Source organism: Cyrtonyx montezumae, unplaced genomic scaffold, assembly GCF_038088225.1.
Source record: "Cyrtonyx montezumae isolate F1298 unplaced genomic scaffold, pur_monq_1.0 scaffold_18, whole genome shotgun sequence".
Lineage (NCBI taxonomy): Eukaryota > Metazoa > Chordata > Aves > Galliformes > Odontophoridae > Cyrtonyx > Cyrtonyx montezumae.
This window is the reverse complement of record NW_027071914.1, coordinates 8746632-8766688: the sequence shown is the minus strand read 5'-3', so window position 1 is coordinate 8766688 and position 20057 is coordinate 8746632. Positions and strand designations below refer to the sequence as shown.

Here is a 20057-nt window from a genome sequence, read left to right as displayed (position 1 = left end):
CTAACCAATGTCAAAGGCTTACAAATAAAATAAGTCTTCTCAGCACAGTTACGCTGTTTGTTAAAACCACCTGCATTCATTTCCCTCAGGTTCGTGTTAACCACTACCACTGCCTGCTTGCAACACACTTATTAGTGCTTTTTTAACATGCATATTGTTAATTCTGTAATTAAACTCACAAACCAGCAGACTTTTTGACTTTTTGAACAAGTAACTTCTAAACCTGCCAAACCACCAGAACCACCCCATCCTCATTTGCTCCAGCCCCAGAACCAGCCACCATTGTCCTCCACACAGCTCCAACCCCTCCTGCCCTGCTGGGCTGGAGGCTGCACAGTTAATGAGGCTCAGCTGATGAGGTGCTCATTAACCCACAGCTGCCTGATTGCTGCCAGCTGCCTGTCTCAGCCCCCATAATGCAGGGCAGGGGGATTTCAGTCCCTTTTTAAGCTTATAGCAGTTACGTGATCTTTGTTTCAAAGAAGCATCATTCTTGAAAGAAAAAGTTTTTGAACTGTGGCTGTTCTGACAATGAAACCAACCATCAAGCTTACAGCCACCATATCTGGCACGTGCTGCCAAGGGAAAGGTATGGTTCAGAGAGCTCCTGTTGAATTTGACTTGCATACGAACCATTGGCATCAGTGCCATCACATCAGCAGCTTTGTGTTTTAGCCACATGCCCAAGCACCAGCTCCTCTGACACCAAAAATCCTCTTAATCTAATTAACATCAAAAGTCCCCTTAAACGGGTCCGAGAGTGGGCTGAGGTGTCCGTCCTCACATGGCATCTTCCGAAGAAACCACAGCCCTAAAGCCTTTTCTTCTCTTACCCCAGAGCTTCCCCCCCACCTCCTGTTTCAGCAGAGCTCCAACCCACATTCCCCAGACATGCTCCAGGGATGGTGAGGGCAGCCTCCCTTCCCAAAGCTTCTGCTATGCTTTGCAGGGCAAGCTTGCAGGCTCAAGTGCCTTAGACAACAATTCCCTCCCAAATAAATTGCTGTGATGCCAGCTTTTACCTTCCACAACACAACCAGAGGCAGCAAAGCCCTGAGACACATCATCCTGTGACCACTAAGACCATCTACTGCCCAAAGGCTGGAGATATAAACAGAACCCTTCTTCAGAAGCAGGACAGCCAAACCAGGCTAACTTTCCACAGTTACCAAACCAACATCACAGATAATAGACAACTACAATCTAGGCACAATCACCTCCTCCCCCCAAACCACTGCTCCATTCTTCAATAAATCAAAATGCAGACACCTACCTTCAGGCCAGGAGAGAGGTCTGTAGCTGCACACCATGCTGCAGCCTGGAGAGACGAGGTCAGAATACCCTCAGCTGTCCCCAGCTGTGGGCAATAAGGGCTGAATGCTGCACCAGCCCCACCTCTGCTCCAGCACCAATCCCAGGTGCATACTGAGGCACCACTGGGGGTGCTTGGTCCCATGTGCTGCACATGGTGCTTGCCCAAACCACCCATCTTCTCCCAAAGCAGAAATAGCATTTACCTCACCACCTCCTCTCGCTTTGTTTCCAGGTCTGTGGCCCAGCAGGAGGCTGGATGCCTCTGGCTCCCTATGGAAGGAACAGGTCAAGCACCAAGTGCTGCCAAACCACCCTTGGGAAAGTTTCTCCTCCTCTCTCCCAAAAGGTTGTTGCCTTTGCTTTTCTTTTTCCCCCACTTATTTTGCTTGTCTCTATGGACTGTATAAATATAAAGTCAGTTTATACACTGAAGGTAGTTATGTTCACAAAAGGACTGGAGTTTTTTTCTAATGAAATCTGGGTATGACAGAAAACAAATGTCAGGGGAAGATCCTTTGCAGTTAAGTTTTTGTTCTCAGTGGGCTCCAGCAAGTCAAGGTCTGAAACCTCTAATTCCAAAAAACAGAGAAAACAACATATTCACTAATACTCTCCATTTCCTGGAACTGCTCCTTTGCAATGCCTGGTGGTAGCAACCATCCCTTAAAAACAATGCACTCAAGCACTCAGCACCATGAGAAAGCTGCTTCTTTATTCCTAAAGTCCATCTATATCCTGATGGGAGCACGTAGCCAAGATAAACTAAGTGAAACTTCCTGCAGACAGTCACACTGCATCACTGCTTACAGCACAGCTCCAGCATCTGCTTAGCATCCCAGTATCTCAGAGATTAGCAACAACCTATTTTTGTATTGCATCCACACGAGGGAGGAAACACTGAGGCAGCTGGGGCCTGGCCACCTGCAGGTACTGCATCTCAGAGAGATGGGGCTGCTTTCTCACAGTGCAATGGAAAACATAAAACAACACTGCTACAGCTGCCTGCAAGTAGAAATAGTGGGAAAATGTTGCATAAAGCTGCACTGCTCATCCTTACTTGAGATGTATTATCTAGATGATGTTATAAGTGTTATTTCAAGACTTTCCAAGGCTGGAGGACAAAGGCCACACTGCACACAGATGTTTTTGCACACCTGTGCAGAGGGACATGGGGGTGAGAAGGTTCCAGCACTACGTATGAATGCAGCACTGGATGAAACTGCTCCATTGCAGCCCCATGCCATGGATGGTGCAGTGCTTTCCTTGGTTAGCAGTCTGTTTGTCAGGCCTGTTACAAAGCAAGACTCCCATCATTACTAAAACGCACAAATGTTACCTGCTGTAACAGATCTTTTCCTTAAACAGAATAATTTGCCTTACCCAAACTGTAACATGGACATTTTCAGTTTATTCCAACGCGTGTGTGCTCCTGAATCTCAGGAGAGGCGATTAAGAAAGCTGTACTGAAATATGACGAACAAATGCTAAAGAAAGAGCCACATTCACTGTGCCTGGCTACCACGGGACAGCCAGAGCCAGAAAATGCTCACAGCAGACACACAGCACTGCCCTCTATGGGACGTACCAGGCCTCGTGCAAAGGTTTCCAAATCCCTTTCACTTCTCTAGGAAGAACGGCTCAGATATTCTGAGTCTCCAGGCAGAGGCCTTGATTCTGACCCAGATAATAAATTCCAGCTTCTACTGTTCATGCCCATGGACACACAGCCAGCACTTCCACTGTCCTGCGGTGGTCTGGATTTCTACCATCTACTACTCCTCACTTACTTAACTCAGCTTGAAACAGCTGCTGGTGAAAGGGTACACTGTACCCACTGGTAAGATCTAGGAAAACCAGTATTGCAATGACAACTCACTAGTCACCTATTCTTTCTGAACATGCTATTGAGGAGTTAGTGCAGTATTTCTTAATATATATGTGGCCTTTTAGAAGTTTACTTCCAACAGCTACATTAAAACAATATTTAACCCTTCTGTGAGAACTTTGTGAAGAGCAAATCATCTTTACTGGTCAGCCCTGAAAAGCAAGGAACTCACATCACTAGGAGAAAGGGACAGCAGCTTTAAGAATGCTGCAGTGCACTTTTGGTACTTCAAGGTGCTACGAAGAGTGGCATGCTGGTATTTACCTTATTACATCAAATCAGCTCCCAGAACGAGAGCACAAAAGTCACTGTAGATGATTTTAATGTGAAAAAAATCAGCTTTCTGAAAAATGTTCAAACACAGAACTTGTCTGTGCTTTGCAAATTGAAAACTTTAATTTCATACAGAAAAGCAAAAAAGGTTTTCAATTTCAACAAGAAATGTAATTTCAACAATGTAATTCTCCAAGACTGCATGAATTCATAGTAACAAATAAGGCTTCCAGTTTTGCTTTGGTCAGTCCTCCATCACCAGAGAACAAAGCAACTGTGCTGTGCTCCTGGAAAAACCATCCCAGAAGCACCCACTGCTGCAAGTGCTAGGCAGGACTCCTACACTGTGAGGTACTTGGGCTCTTTCAGTCCATCAGCCCTCGTTTTGAAACAAAACCCAGCTTACATGGATACAATAAATAGTTTATTAATGGAATGTATGTGTGTTTCATTTCTCTCTTCCATCCTTCCTCTTGTTCTCAGCACCCTGCACTTTGGTATCAATGCAGCTTTCACTTCAAGCCAAGGACACAAGTAACTTTCATGGCAAAATGAAGAAATAGGTAAGGTAAGACTGGCACCTCCAAGTGCAAAGTTCCTCCAGGGCCTCCAGGTCATGCAACGCCACGGGCAGATAGGAGCTTCTCTCCACACCTTCATCCAACCACTTCTTCCAAACTTGTGGTCATTTAAGCTCTCCTGAGGCAGGCTGTGAGCTCCAGTGTGAAGTCACGCCTGCTCTATTGCTCTCTCAGCTATTGCAATATCCCTCTTCTAATAAGCCTAACAGTATTACACTATCCCTTTCTGATCTTTCATAGTAGTCCAGTTTAGCTTTGGAATTTTACAAGAATGGGAAGAGTCTTTTTTTCAAAATATAAAGCACAGTGGCCAGGAATAAGGCAAGGGCAAGGAAGATGAGCAGCTTGTCAGTCAGCTCCCTGCGATTGTACTTTGTTATCAGCTTTCGCCCCAACTGAATCGTCCCAGACATGGACTTAAATTCTTCATTTGCTTCCAGGATGGTTCGTGAAGAATTGGCTGAAATGAACAAAAAAAATAAAAGAGATTCAGCTGGCTGTGCTACCAATGTACTTGTCACAGGTAAGCATGCAGCTTTTGGTGATATGGATACTGCCCACAAGATCCTTCTTGGTCAAACTTCTGGCTAAGACAAACACAGACTATGTAGTAGTCCCGATCCAACAGGGAAAGATGTAAAGCAAACTAAAAACAGCTTGAAGGCCCTAAGTCTCACTACTCGATCTTTAATTTTTAGGTTACAGATCAAATCTAGTTTTATGAACAAAGACAGTGCTACCTGAAAGCTCTCTGGAAGCAGAGTGAAATAAGAACAGTGCTACAACCATTTGTTAAGATAAAGGAATCGCCATCATAGTCAGCAGCAGCAGCAGCAGCTCAGGGCAGCATGTGAACACATCCACTGGACAAGCAAAATGTTTTGCCCAAGCCAGAGCAGTTGGTCAGCGTGAATCAAATGGGGTAGGAGAGAGTGAAAAACCAGCATGGAACAGCATGAGCTCCTTTGTTAATCTGTTTGAAAAATGTAAACATTTTTTATGGATATCCTTTCTGACATAAATGGATATCACAAATGGACAAATGGATTTTTTATGGATATCCTTTCTGTTCTTTTTGTTTGTTCGTTTTTCTACTCAAAAAAGAGAAAATCAACTACAGAAAAAATGATACAAATCGGTCTTGGTTAAAGACAGAATTTGGGAGTATGCCAAAACAGCAAGATGGAACATCAGTCCTTTCCAGCTTTGTTTTCCCTGTGAGAACAGCCGACCGACCAAGCAAATCCCTGAGACACAGCAGCTTTCCTTCTTTCAAATTACTTAAGGACAGAAAGCAAAAGTCCAGGAGCTCTCTTTTTCTTCCACAACAGAGTGTATACAGAGCGAGTGCTGGTACATCATTCCACACTGAACTGATTGATTAAAGAAAGGTCAAACTTCACCTGCGCTGTCTGGTTCATCAAAGAAGCACAGTGGAAGTACTTCTGCAGTATTTTGCAAACCATTAGGTCCCATCTTAAAGAGACATTCTGTCTAAGTGAAAATAGAAAACCTGCTGCTTCCCATTGCAGATGACAAAGCGAAGCTTCCCAGCCGCTGGGAAGCTTCGCTGCTTGCTGGGATAGGACTTGCCCAGGAAAAAAGGAAATTGTTACTGCTGATTCAGAATGTGCAGCTGGGTTTTGTAAATGATCTCTCCCTTGATGAACTCCAAGCGCTGTTCAGTCAGCAGCAGGGTGACAAAGTATCTGCCAAACTGTCTTTTTAATGGGAGAAGAAACATGCTACTTTTGCATGAACAAACTGAGCCCAGCTGCCATTCTCAGATGGGGTCAGAAAACCCTCAAAGGAGGGCAAAAGTTGTGGCACTTATCCACAGCCTTTACACTGTTCTCTCTTCCGCCCAGCAGCACAGCTAGTATGGGGCCAGGCAATGGAGAGCTAAATGGTTCATGAGCCAACGATTTTCAGAGGTCACTTGATTTATCTTTTTAGGAGCCTAAGCCAAGTAACTGAGCAAAATCTTGTGTTCACAATCCCTGACACGCTGCTGACAGAACAAGTGACCTTGGGTTCAAGTCACTGGAGCACCTTGTCTCCTAGCCATCCCAGCTGGAGGAGGGGTGCAAACAGTCTTTCTACCCGGACTGTTTCCTCTGCGTATGGACTTGAACTTGTGCTCCTCTTTACTCTGTAGTCAAATGCATGTCAGGACAGTAACACAGAGTAACATCACACACACTGTGTGAACTCACACCGTTTTTACAATTGCTTTTATATAACACTGAGTTCCTCAGCCTGCCCCCTCCTCCTCGTTACCCACAAACATTACACAAAAGCTCCAGCAAAAGCACTTCAAGCAATGCACATCATCATTTTCCATTTCTGTTCAAACGCTGCAGGAGTTCTGCTGGACGATCCTTGAATTACCTCAAGTTCTCCCACAGCAATGTGCATTTTCACTATCCCAACAGTTCAGCTCTCCCCACCCTAGGAAAACAGCTGAAAGGTTCTTCAGTCACCCAACCCACACCCAAAACCCCAAATGCATCTGTACCTAGGGTCTGCACAGTCTCCTCACTCTGCTGGACCTGCTGTGACATCATCCTGCTGATGCTCATCAGACTCTCTGTGATATTACTTGCGCTCTCTGCCAGACTTTCCTTTGTAGTCTTTCTGAAAAAGGAAAAGAAATAAAAACACTGAGGGGATAAAATTGTGTCTTTGGTACAGAAGGAATGTGAGGCTACAGTTTGTGTACAAAAGATACAACCAGGTTTTACTGCATGAGAACTGGAGATGGCCTTCACTGAACTACCAAAGAGTATCCTGAAGTCATAAACCTTAACAACTGCAGCTCAGAGTCTCACAGACCTCACGTTGTGGCAGTTATGCATCTGCAATGGCACAACTTCATGAGGTGTGGAAGCACTGATATAAACTACCACTTCATTATCTTAGGTATCCTCCTTGCTGCTCCACCAAATTTGCCAGCTTCTCAATTTGGAAGTTTTAAGAACTTATATCCGCATCCACAAAGGAAAAGAACTTGCACAGCCATCCACTACTGGTTTATGACCCTGACTGGGCGTAATATAAAACATTGTCACAACTATGAAGTGTACCACAACCCCATCTCTGCTTTGACATGCCAAGGCTAAAAAAAAAAAAAAGGAATGATCACAATTTTTAACAGTTTAAGCCTCCACAATAGACAGTGATGCTCCTTTAAAATAAAAGCTATGTTCTATGTACCACCCAATAATTTCAAGAACATTACATCATTTCTGTTTCTCCTAGAGACTATGGCACACACTGTCTCACATCAAGGGGACACTTCAATACCTTTGCCTTAAGGAGTCTCTTCCCTGCAGCAGCTGATCTTTCTCAGAGTTGTCGATAGCAATCTTGCAAGCCAGATTTGCCTTTCTCCAAGCTGCCTGATTGCTGAAATCACAAGAGTACAATACTGTAGTGCGATGGTAACACTGTGTAAGCTGAAATCACTTCCACAAAGCAGTCACCCTAACTAAGCTCAACATATGCACATGGACTTTCTTTGTGTTATACCACAGAGTAACAATACACGGTTCTTTCATTTCTTCTCCTATGTGTATCATTACAGGCTCAGTCGCTCAAAGGGACAGACCTGCAGGAGACAGGGAGGAGATGGGAGCCCTCCCCTTTCCTTCCCTGATCATAGAATCGTTCCAGTTGGATGGGACCCTTAAAGGGCCACCTGGTCCAACTCCCTGCAATGAACAGTGACACCCACAGCTCCATCAGTGCTCGAAGCCCCTCCAGCCTGACCATGGGTGTCTGCAGGGACGGGGTACCACCACCTCTGGGCAACCTGTGCCAGGATCTGCTCTCAGACTTGGGCAAAGCAGCACCGTGTCACTGACCACACAAAACAGGATCTGAAAGACTGCCCGGAAGGCAGCTACGTTCAGGTACCTCTGAGGACCTGTAAGCAGCACTGCCCGCCCGGCCTACCTGAGCATTTGCTTTTTATGGTTCTCCACCTCCTGCAGCAAGGCCTGTTTCTCTGACTCTTTATCTTGCTCCCTCGCCATCTGTTCCAGCTCCTTGGGCCAAAAACAGAAACGGGACAATCAGACGGACCGCTGCCACCTGCAGCTCCGAAAGGTGCGAAGCGGCAGCGGCCCCGCGGCGGGGAGCTGAGAAACAGCCGTGTGGGCTCCAGGCAGCACAACCCCACCTGGATGCGGCCGCGGAGGTGCCGGAATTTCTCCTTCACCGCAGCGTTGAGCTCCGTGAGGGCGCTGAGCGGCCCCGGGCAGTCCCGGATGTCCTGGAAGACAACGGCCCGCTCAGCGCGGCCCGAGGCCCTACGTGGACGGGCGGGGAGGAGAGGGCAGGGCCGCGGGCGCCCCGCAGCGCCAGCCCAAGGGCTCCGCCGCCTCCGGGGGGTTCCGCGGGCGGCACTACCTGCACGGCCGCCTTGATCTCCAGGTCGAACTTGACGATCTCCTGGTGGCACACCCGCACCGGCACGCTGCCGGCCGCCGCCGCCATCTTGGGAGTGAAGCGCCGGCGCCTCGAGCGCCCCCTGCTGGCGCCGCGCAGCGCCCCCCGGCCCTTCCGCCGCGTTGCGCGGGGTCCTCCGGTCCTCCAGGGAGGAAAAGGGCAAGGCCCCGGGGCGCAGCCCCACCCCCAGCACACAAACACACGCAGGGATTTGAGACGGCGTTTCCTCGACAATTTTTATTTTAAATTACAAAGGATGTTGCGTACATCGATGAAATTTTGCGTCTGAATAGAAGTGCGAGGGATCGAGGGGGACAGTAAACAAAGTCAATCGTGGAATTGTGCCTCTTCTCGAAGAGAAAAAGAAATAAAAACTGCACAGCTATTAACCGACATTGAACATTGCAACTCTGAACAGATCATGCTTTTAACAGGAAAATTTATTTTCTAACAGAGACAAGACTTTCATGGAGGTTCTCTGAGCTCCCGTTGGAAGCTGATGCTGGAGTATGCCATGTCCTGCGGGAAATGCCTTCCCCCCACTTCGGGTTCCCCGACTGCACATACTGAGCAGTGAAGTCTCGTGGCCGTGCTGGGGGATAGGTACTCAAACGAGAATGTATGACACGAAAGATCATCACAGTTAAATGCTACTCGTGGGCTTGGTTCTTAACCAAAAGGTTTTCCTTGGGTGGATTGTGCTTTTGTCAATATTAAATCCAACACACAGAAATTTTCCTTGCTGTAGATGGATTACAGCCAAATTTGACTTATCCAGATACGTAACTAGCAACTACGGCAAGAAGACCTTGGAACACTGGTGTTACCCGAAAAGCCTTTCATCTTATTAAAAAACCAGCGTGGCTTAAGATAGTTCTGATTCCACTTTTAGCTCCACCACTCATTAGAAAGACAATAAATGCATCACCAGCATTTACTCCTGTGGAAGTTCACGGATGTCTAAGAGGCTGAGGATTGTAATTCAGCACACACACACCTGGTCTACACGCAAGAAGCACCGGGGAAAAACACGGCATGTTGTGAAATGCAAGATGGAGATACTGTTGAATATTGCAAAGAAGATATAGCCTAAAAGTGCCATCTTTCATTAATGACATTTAAGAATCCCAATTTGTATTGGGAAATATTCAAGAGTGGTGTTTTCTCAACATACTAATGCCCTTAATACAGTTACAAAAAGAATCAGTCACCGAAGCAGTAACTGAAATGTACTTCACACGATCCCTGGGGTAAACAAAATAGATTTCAGCTCTGTGCAAGGCTGTATCAACAAGCCAAGACCACATCTAGCAGCACACTTAACTAGGTAATTCCAACTGAAGCCTCCAACTTAAGAATAGTAATGATTGGATGCATTCTTGAAATTCAGGTCTCAAGGCCAAATCCAGACCCTAACATTCACGGTACACAACTGGTTACACCTCAACAGAATTTCAGGAAGACTAGCAAGCAAGTTAGAGGAACAGAATGGCATCTGCTGTTTCTGTTAAAGGCAACGTGTACACAACTCTTAAAAATTTTTCCTGATAAAGCCTTTTGCAGCTTTAAAAAAATAGCTATATTTAAATGATGTATGAAAAAAAAGCACATCCATTCTTTGTATTCTGTGAATAAGCTGTTTTATTAACGAAGGCAAACACCAGATAAACGTTGGGCAGGGGGGAACTCTTTAGATAAAAAATGACAGCAGGTGACTGGTTGCTTTTCAGTTAGCTAAAAGACCCTTCATCCGTCAGATTTTAGATTTTTCTGCTTTTAACTTTCTCCCAGCTTTCTTTTCTTTTTTAACAGTGGCAAAGGGTCTGCTATCTAGAAAGGACTGGGGACTGAACACAGCTGAGCCCGACTCTCACATCAGCTCTGCAGCAATGCAACTTTATGAAATCACGCTTCAGCTGGCACGGTAAGAAAATCCAGCCCACTCACACCTAACAGCTTTATTAATAAGTCTCTCTCATCCAAGAAAAGAACTCACCAAATATCAGTAAGTGTGTTCAATAAACCACAAAAGAAGTGTTAGCAAAAAGGGGTTCAGGGCTCAAAAATGCCCTTTGTGAGCACCCCCACATTCTGCAAGGCCATTCAAAAACTGGTCATCCCATATAAGTAGAAAACAACTGCTACTGAGAGAAACAAAAATAGATCTATCCAAACTCTCTTCAGGATGCTTTTACCAGTTCGGATTCACTTTTGGAGGGGTTAGGTTTGAAAAGTTCAAGGGTAATGAAAAACATTTAGTTCTAGATGTACAAGTAAGGCACAATATAAAGCCACATCATAATCTCTCATGAAGTAGGAAAGGACAAGAATCATACATGGTACAGTAGAACGAGCAGTCAATTGAGTCAGAAAGTGTGGCACCTAAGTTCAGACTGACAAGATTTTAACAAGAGCAGTTATAACAGCATGCTTTTAATATGGAAACAAACCCTAGAGAATCCAGTGTATCAGAAAAAGGAAGAACTTCTGTTTGTATTAAATCAAAGATGTATAATTGTTTTTGGATATAGGATTAAAAGTGAATATTCACAATGCCTACACTCAAAAACAAACAAATGAACAACAAAAAAAAATCCAGGACTTCAATAAGAGCCACATACCATGTATGAACACTGAAAATCTTTAGAAAATGGTCTTCTCTAAAGATCACCCAAAAACGCATGCCACAATTGCCAAGAAACAGAACATGTACATTTGTTGGTTTTTATAACCTTAAAAGATTTTGTCTGTGATAAGTATACACTAAATGTATATATTGTAATGACACTAGAGGAAGCAGATTGTTACTGGCATTAAAGTACAACCATTTCTAGACGGTTTAAATGCCACAGAGTCCCCTGGTTAAAATGTAAAGCTGCACAGCTCACCTATGTCACCTTTATGATAAAGTTAAACCAGCAAAAGGTCTTATCTGTACTCTACATTTTACTGCCAGGTTTTATTTATATCAAGTATCGCTGCAGCATTCTGACCAGCCCAGAGTTAGCAGCAAGTGGCAGGAATCATATAAAACGCAGTTTCTTTTTTTTCTTTTCTTTTTTTTTTTTTCTTTTTTTTCCTTTTTAAACAAAGTGCTTTTCTAAGATATACATACATATAAATAGGTACAAAATAAAGTGTCAACATTAAAAAGCTCAACTATTCAAAAGCTTTAACTTAAAATAATACATAGAAAACACTGAAATGCAAAGGGTATGGAATTCACTAAAGATTCGAAGTCTACTTTGAAATGCTAGACCAAAATCATATTCTGGTTTTCAGATAAAAATAAAGAGCTATAAAGTTATATTTGCCCAGTACTCCTGAGCAGTAAAAAGGGGCTTTCTGATACCTTGTCAGTTCAATTTGTCACAAAAGTTTCTAACTGATTGCAAAACTGCTCTGAACGTTTAGGAACGCTGCCTCCATAGAGCATGAGGACCTCTCCTGTCGGAGCAGCGCGTCCATCAGAAAGGAACGACAGCATTCACATCTTCGCACAGACATGGCCTCATCCTCACAAGGAACATTCTTAGTCGGGGTTTTATGGGCAGTATGCATCTCTGGAATAAGTGTAACATTGGCAATGCTTACAATAGGAATACATCTGACCCACTGTGTAAAGCAGCAGCCGACTCTCACCTCATCGTGAGAGCAACGAGAACACCCAAAGTCCACTCTGATTTTGCAATTCTTAAGTGGATTTACAAAGTTTTGCCTAAATTGCTCTGGGTATTTGTTCAATCTCGTAAAGGAAAAACTTGCCGTACAGCTCAGTAGTGGTATTTTGGCCTCCTCCTCCCTTTTGAGTCTTCCAAAATATTTAGATAGAAAGTAAGCTGTGTGCACACTCACCAGCACGTGGCAGGACTGCCACCTTCACCTGCAACTCTCACTGCACTATTGCAGACTTCTTAATAGTACAAGCTTGGATATAAAAATAACCTACATATAAACAAAAAGGAATCACAGTACAAACACAGACAAACTAGAAACAAAGTGGAGAGATTCCCCAAAGGGAGCGGGGAGAAAGCCTTCATGGACTTTTGCATTTTTTTCAGCAGCTACATTTGAAAATATTTGGTATTTCTATTTTCAGTAAACAGTGTTCTGTCATCTTTAAATAGGGAGAGAAAGAACGGGGAGGAAAAGGGGGTCCATGAAACCAGAGAATGATCTTGCCTTGAGATAAAGGACTTTCATCAAGGGCTAAAGCTTTTAATCTGTACGTTAACACTGACTACAAAGCCAACTCTTATTAGCAGAAGAGCAAATAAGAACTCTGTTAATATTTCCCAATGATAGAAACTACTGAATTAACAAGAATAAGTCACGTAGAAGTTTGAAGAAGCTAGTTTTGAAATACCTGTACAAAAATATAAAAGTCTATAAACTTCTTTTTTCTGTCTTGTTTTGTTTGAAGCCTGTGTTGACATCACATGCATAATAATACACCAACTGGAAAAGTGGCAACTAAGGAATTAGATTTTTGTAGCTCTTTTTTCTCTTTACATATATACACATTACAATAAAAATAATTTTATTTTGGTTGTTTGTTGGAAGTATACTACAACAAGCTAAATATTTCTTTAAATTCTCAAAGTTGAAAACTATTTTACCAATAGCTTACTAAAATCCAAATATATTAAAATCTCCTACAGTAAGTGCAGAGAAAAAAGATTTAAAGACTCCAAGACGGCCACCAACTTATCTACCATGGAAGCGAACTACAAGAACAGCAAAATAATATCGTTATGTATGAGTGCTCCTTCTGTAGATAATTGGACCCAAACAAAAAAAAATTCACAGTTCAGTAAGATCCCTAACCCTGACCTTGTAATTTTTTTTTCTTTTTTTTTTCATTTGTTTTTACATTCAGTACAGTATCATATAAGCTGTGCAAAACTTTACTTAGACTGGCAGTTCGCCATATCAGTTGCATTTGTCTTTGGTACAAAAATAAACAATCGCATTAATGTGCAAGTATATGTTTTCTTCCGGCCAAAGTACCGAAATTGAGTTTTTCTAGAGCCATCTTTTATACAATACATAGACTCTGTGGCATATATCTACATTTTCAACATATTCCTATATACATTCAAAAATTTTAAGAGCTGGAACAAATACATTAAAACCTATAATCTCACCATCTGTACATCTTGTTTTTTCCCCTCGGGGTTTTCTTCATACAAAACTTTACCAGCTTATACTGATAGCTCTCTCCTCAAAATACAAGGCACAAAGAATATACTTTTTTTTCTCTTGCTTGCACAGACATTTAAATACTATATTAAGCTGAGAAAATTAAAGTTTATATGGCACACTAGCTCCGAAGCCACGTGTGCTATGTACAAGTTAATGGTTGCAAAGAAAGCTTACTGTTTTTAAGAAGAACGAAGCAAATCCAATTATTTCAAAACAACAAACAAGAACAAATACAAAAACAACAAAAAAAACCCTTAAATCAACAGCTTTATCAAAAAAATGCTTCCTCTTATTTTGCTTGGAGCATAAACCTGCCACTATGTCTGGCATGTGCTAAAAAAATTTTACTAGCAAAAATATGGTTTTGCTTCTAAAACAAAAGTGGTAAGTCTGGTCCTAGAACTTAATTTTAAAAAGAACCCTCATCTCCGTATGCAACCTTGAAGCAGCTTTAGAACTATCTAGTTTATGCTCCAAAATTGCTACTAGGCATTTTTTATACGATGCTTTGACTTTTTTTTTTTTTCTACGCTGTTACTTAAAAATAATGGAACCTAATTGTAAGTGTTTACATAATGCTTAAACTGACATGCAGACCAGAATGCAATTTACAATGAAGTACATGACAACACAGGAAGAATCTGACCAATGAGAACAGGTGAAGTCATGTCTTAAACTTTTGACATTGGTATTCGTAATCCTACAAGGCCACCTGTGGGGTCTCCTTCTGCAGTCTTCTCTAAAACTTGATTCACAAATTCTGATGTCTGTCCAGCTACAGGAAGTCCTGAAAACAGAGGGTAAGAAAATGCACTGTAAGGTTACTATAAATTATATGTATTTGACATTCCTAGAAGTGACACAAGCCCGACAAATGAATGGTTTGGTCAGTAACCAAACAAAAGATTTGGTTACAGCTGTAATGAGGAAGTGCTTCCTTTCTCTGTTCCAGAAATAGTTTCTGACCTAACATACCACAGATGACATCTCTTCACATACAGGTGAATACATCATTTGCTCTGCTTACCAAGAGTATCTTTAATAAGTATGTTCAACCTTTGTTCCATGTTGACTCCTCTATCCTCTTTAGGCATCTGCACTCGATTAACGATTTCTTGTTTAATGGAGTTTATCACGAACAGCAAATTATCTGCAAAGAAAGAACCTGGGTTAGACATACACTGCATTCACCCAGGAACAGAAGAGATGCTTAGTTGTCCACACACTGTTAACACAGACTTGCCTTAAGAACATAAGAAAAACTAACATGTGAAGAATTGTATTTACCATATTCTGTGTTGAGACCCCAGAGTTTTACTTTATTGGCTTCATACTGGGCTTTCTTCTTTAGTCTACAAGCCCTATAGCAAGAAGAGTGGAAGAATTAGAACATTTTAACAAATGTTCCAGAATACTAAGAGCATCTATTTCAGTTAGCCACACCAACTTAGCAACCAATGCTCCAGACTCACTCATCTTCACTTCAAGTGTGCTACTACCTGTATTTGCTTACATTTGTGGATTTTACTACTCTAACAATAATTTGCCCCGCAGCTAAGACATCTTCCATTGGAAGTATATTATGACCTGCTATGAACAGGTAGACTACATCTCCACAGTGCCAGTTGCCCTGCTTTTTGATTGCCGGGTGATAAACCCATCAACAGGGACTGTCACAGTGAAGCAGGATCTCAAGACAAAAATTAGCCTTACTTGCACTGCTGCAGTAATGCAAATGAACTCATCCAATGAGTGCTAATTGATACGTTACCTGGAAGCCAGTTTGTTCTTTTCTTTTCTTGACCTTGGCCTGGCAGTTAAGGGAAGTTCACTGACTGGTGTCAGGTCACTGATCACCTTATTCAGCTTCCGCAGCTCGTTACCGATCTGTAGAAGCTTTTTGGGATTGGGAGTCAGGTCTTCCACATCAGTCCTCCGTGACTTCTTCGCTGCGTATTTACCTGTTTTGAATATGCAGGAAGTTGGATAGTGAGTGACACAAGATGCAGGCAAGCCTATGAAAAAATGTTCTTAAATGTGTATTATTTTTGGTGCAGTTTAAGTTCCATTGTTTGTCGCAAGAGAATGGTCTGGCATAATGTGATCTCTGTGGCCTTCCACAATAGAAAGAGCATTTCCAGACAAACTGCTTTGTACAATTTGTATTATATCCAGATCAGATAAGAGCAAATACTGCTGGCTGGGCTAGAAACACACTCGATGTAATAGACAGTATTCAAACAACCGTGCTGAAAAATGTACATCACAAGTTCAAAGCCAGTCATTTTGCCCCCTTGGTAACTTGTTAATTCATATGTTCAGCCAATGCATTCTCTTGGATGGTAAACTTGATTAAATTCCTAAATAATCTCATTCTCAAAGTTCTGGATTAGGAGCAACTTGGTACTGATGACCTACATAAAGGCTACTCAACCCTCTTTATGCTATTTAGGGGCTGGTTTCACGGAGGAAATACACATTCGAGACAAAATTCTTATTAAGATCTTTTGCCACTGCTGTGTCTTGTTCTAGATTTCTATTTGAAATAGGGCTACAGATCACTTGTATGCAAGTGATAATAAAACTGACAAAACCTGCTTCAGAATTATTTATCAGAGAGCTGACAATTTAGCATCATTAAAGGGCACTTGCTCCCACAAGTGTCTAGAGAGACTGAGTCCTTAAGTCCTGTTTATCTGTTATTTTATAACAAATGCAGATGTAAGCCTTCATAACAATGAGTATTGATAGAGCTTTAGGCGCAGTTATTGGACTACAAGATAAGCATGTGAAAGTCAAGCACGTGAAAAAGAAAAAAGCTTCCTTCCCAGAAAAAAAAATCTATAAAATAAATACAAAAACCTGTTCATTTATCTGAAGTTAAACTGCAACATTAAAAATAATTTTCAGTTGCAAGGGAATGTTAACATTACACTCAGGGAAGCTGGCTTTATTTTGGTCCTTCAGAGCCACAATCAAATGGAACAAGCCTATCAAAGAGGTCCTGTGACAAGAAAACAAATATTACTCCTAAGAATGGCTTGTTCTCAGTAATGTTAGCTGTGTTTAAAGTAGAGCAAGTTGTTAATCAGAAAGTCATGGGAATAAAACAGTTATTAGACCAACTGAGCTAAGTTCCTGCGAGGGTATTTTAAATAAATAGGTCATTCACAGAAAAGTAACTGCTCTGCTGTATCGCACTGACACGGGTGGGAGGAACAAGGAGGGAAGAACAAAAAGAGAGAGCTTCAGGTTAGTGCCTGCCTGTCCTTTAGTTCATACTGCAGTTAACCTCAACTTTGCACCTCAGGCCACTTGCAGCTTACTTTAACAAAAGCAAGACTGAAACTGTGTTAACAGCCGGGGGCAAGTATCAGTCATGAGACCTATCCCTGGTGTTTACAGTACCACACTGAGAAAATTCTCAACTCCTGGGGTTTCCACTGAGGGCCCTTGGAAGTTACAAGTCTCAATTCATCCACCTCCCCTGGAAGAAACCACACTGAACGTTATTACTGTACGTTCACTGTGCCTTCCTTGGACACAGCGCAGAGCTCGGCTAACTGAGCAACAGACTTGCAGTGTTTTAGTGATTTCTTTTCTTGGTCAAAACTCGTGAGTGGAATCGCAATTTCAGGTGGGGAAGTCTGGCTGCTGAAGGTGCCAGCATGACAGACTGTGACCTGTAAGTAGGACTCTGTTCTTACCATGGTGGAGACCGTTCTTCTGATACATGTTACTTGGTAGTGTATCTCGGTCCCACTCTGACGGCCGCAGCATCCTTTCCTGCTGGGATGGTGTGAGCTGCTCGCTGTACTCCCAGAAGTATCTCCGCTTCCCTCTTTTTCGAGAGGTTATTGCAGACATTTCTTTTAAATCCTCCACAGAATCATTTTCGTATCCTAAAAGAATGCATTACATTGTTCGTGTAATGTTCATAGGACAGTTTGGAGCCTTTTAACCATGGACCAAGTGTTAAACTTCAGTAAGAAAAGACAGAGAATGGACTGTATCACATTATCTCTTCTACTTGGTTTTAGCCTCAGCTACCACTGGATATTTGCTTTAAAACCAGAGACAGACACCAAGGCAGTGATGGTGCCTCATCAGCTGAATGGAGACAAATGATTCATGCATGGAAAGCCCCCTTCAGTTCCTGACCCCTTCAGTTCTGTTGCTCTTCTCCCCACGATCTCACTGCTGAGCAGACAACAGCTGTTAAAGAATACTCCTCCACTCCTTTAATGTGCAGGAACATAATCCTAACTCTCCTACACATTTTAATTTCCAATCAAAAGCATACAAATGGAGGTGGATTAAAAAAATAAAGATGGATTAGCAGAAGGCTAATTAATAAAGCAAAAATATTGTTCTGCTTCGAGCTTAAATATCCTTGGGAAATAGATCACACTATCAATCTCCATTAGAATGAAGGAATGGGGATTGGACCCAATTCCACAAGAAAAGAACATCTAAATGGAAGGGATTAAAGACACAACCTGTTCAATCTTTTCTTCGCATCTTCAGTGGGATGGAGACAAATGATCCACAATAAAGCTACACAAGATCATAGAGATGTATTCTAATGCACTGATATGGCAAACTGTTCTTAAAAGTATATGGAAACAGTAATGACACTATCACCATATCTTTAGACCATAACTATGTAAACACAAAATATAGTTTTTAAAATCCTACCTATGCTTTAGAGAACAAATACAACCTGTACTAAGGTAGGAAAAAATATACAGTGTTACCTGTTGTACAAAAATGCTCTACCACACTTCACATCTAATTAAAAAATAAAACTTCAAATATCACATTCACTGATGAAGCTTCAGGAAAACCCAGCCACTAACTGGACTGTACATGTAATTAACCTTGGGCCCATATGCTTCAGCTCTGCACCATCTTTGAGCAGCAGCACAAAGAATGCTTTCTTTATTTTAGAGCAGTCCATGCAAGTAGTCTGTTTGCACTTGAGAAAGCAGCCGAAAGAAGAAAAAGCAAACTCTCTTGCTTTGGGCTGACTCTCCCTCAGCTCACAACCCAACCATGAATGGCACACAGAAGGATGAAACCAGTTCTAAACTTGTTTGATTCTCCTGTTCATTGACAGGACAGTGTTTTAAGGGAAAACATCGAACAACAAAATGTGTTTTATAAAACACTTTTTTTCTTGTATAGCCAAAGTGATTATGGCGATTTACATTAAATATAGTTTCAAGTACCACTGATATTTTAATTGTACTTTCCTTTGACCCAAACACTGTTTGACATAAATATCCAAATACTCTTCCTCACCTTCCACCTACAAAACATGTCAAGCAATGCACCTTGTTATACGGACACGTGTAACTTTAGCCCAACTTTGTGATAAAGCAGAATTAAGCCAATGAAAACAAATCTCATTCAGAGCTGATGTGTACAAATGTAAAATGAGGTTAAAATCAATGCTTCCTGTTTGCTTATTCAAACCATAATTAAATTGGCTATTTAAATTATGTTGACTTAATGCATCCTGCTTTGTATGTCTAACACTGACCTGCTATCATTGTACAGTTATATGGAACAGCCCAGTGCACAATGTCCTGTCCTAGGCTGTAACGCAGAGCAGTGCAGCAAATCAGTTTAGCTTTTCTGTACTGCGTCCATCCTTCTTGAATTCTCCTCCCAGCAAGTATCATACAGCACTCTCACCTTCTCGGGTGAGCTTCTATGAAACCTGAAACAATTCCTCTCAAGCCCTTACCAAGTCACTCCTTAAAATCTTTGCTCACAACCCTTACCAAAGCTTTAGATTAAAATTTGCCTTCTGCATTGTCCTAGATTAAATGCAGAAAGAACTCCACCAAAGCAAACCCAAAAAAGCTCTTCTCTGTACTGTTTAATCATCGTGACTTCTGTCAAACTGCTCCTGGAGCCCCAGCTGGCAGTGCAGCACCCAAACACAGCACAGCTCCTTCACACGGTCATCTCCTGGTCCCTGTAGGCACATGTCCCTTTAACTCTCTTCCCCAGTGCTTCTGAAAACTGAATCAACTGCTGCATCTCTCATTTCTGGAATCTCTTGACTACTTGGTAGCAGAAGCAGTCATTTACTTATATTTCTATTAAATGACATAGGGAAAATACCAATAAGGGCAAACAGTTTCAGTGCCGAAACAGGCCTGGGCTGATCATTCCCATAAGAAATTAGCTTTAACAGTACCCAAACTGCTCCATCTGTATCCCAGTAGTAATAAAAGTATTGTTACCAGCCAGTAACACTTTCAGTTATTTTTCCCACGTCCCCGAAGTTCAGTGCACCCATGTATTTCCTCAGAAAATACCAACTCCAGTGCTTT

General features: G+C 42.2%; 2 protein-coding genes across 5 annotated transcripts in view; both read right to left on the bottom strand.

Annotated features, from left to right (window-relative positions):
- Positions 1–20057, bottom strand: part of CREBRF (CREB3 regulatory factor) — a 515923-nt gene that overhangs the window by 483437 nt on the left and 12429 nt on the right. For 2 of the 4 annotated variants that reach the window (XM_065734573.1, XM_065734574.1), the window contains exons 5-9: positions 17418–17612; positions 15482–15671; positions 14998–15071; positions 14738–14860; positions 11095–14497 (exon numbers count right to left, since the gene is read on the bottom strand). In XM_065734573.1, the coding sequence (XP_065590645.1) occupies positions 14382–14497; positions 14738–14860; positions 14998–15071; positions 15482–15671; positions 17418–17612 (698 nt within the window). In that variant the 3' untranslated portion in view covers positions 11095–14381. Of the gene's footprint in view, positions 1–11094; positions 14498–14737; positions 14861–14997; positions 15072–15481; positions 15672–17417; positions 17613–20057 lie in introns of those variants that run through there. The other 2 variants (XR_010622094.1, XM_065734576.1) reach the window with 2 other exon arrangements.
- On the bottom strand, positions 3680–8553 carry BNIP1 (BCL2 interacting protein 1). Its single transcript, XM_065734563.1, has 6 exons — positions 8467–8553; positions 8237–8329; positions 8011–8102; positions 7360–7461; positions 6572–6690; positions 3680–4513 (listed from the first exon to the last, which is right to left on the bottom strand). The coding sequence occupies exons 1-6, from the start codon at positions 8551–8553 to the stop codon at positions 4317–4319; spliced, it is 690 nt and encodes a 229-aa protein (XP_065590635.1). The 3' UTR covers positions 3680–4316.

Coding starts and splice junctions, on each gene's coding strand:
- BNIP1 (XM_065734563.1), bottom strand. CDS start 8,553: ATGGCGGCGGCGGCCGGCAGCGTGCCGGTGCGGGTGTGCCACCAGGAG. Junction 6,691..7,359: donor AGAGACTCCTTAAGGCAAAG/GTATTGAAGTGT, acceptor TTCCTTTTTCAG/AAAGACTACAAAGGAAAGTC. Junction 4,514..6,571: donor GGAGACTGTGCAGACCCTAG/GTACAGATGCAT, acceptor TGTTCATTTCAG/CCAATTCTTCACGAACCATC.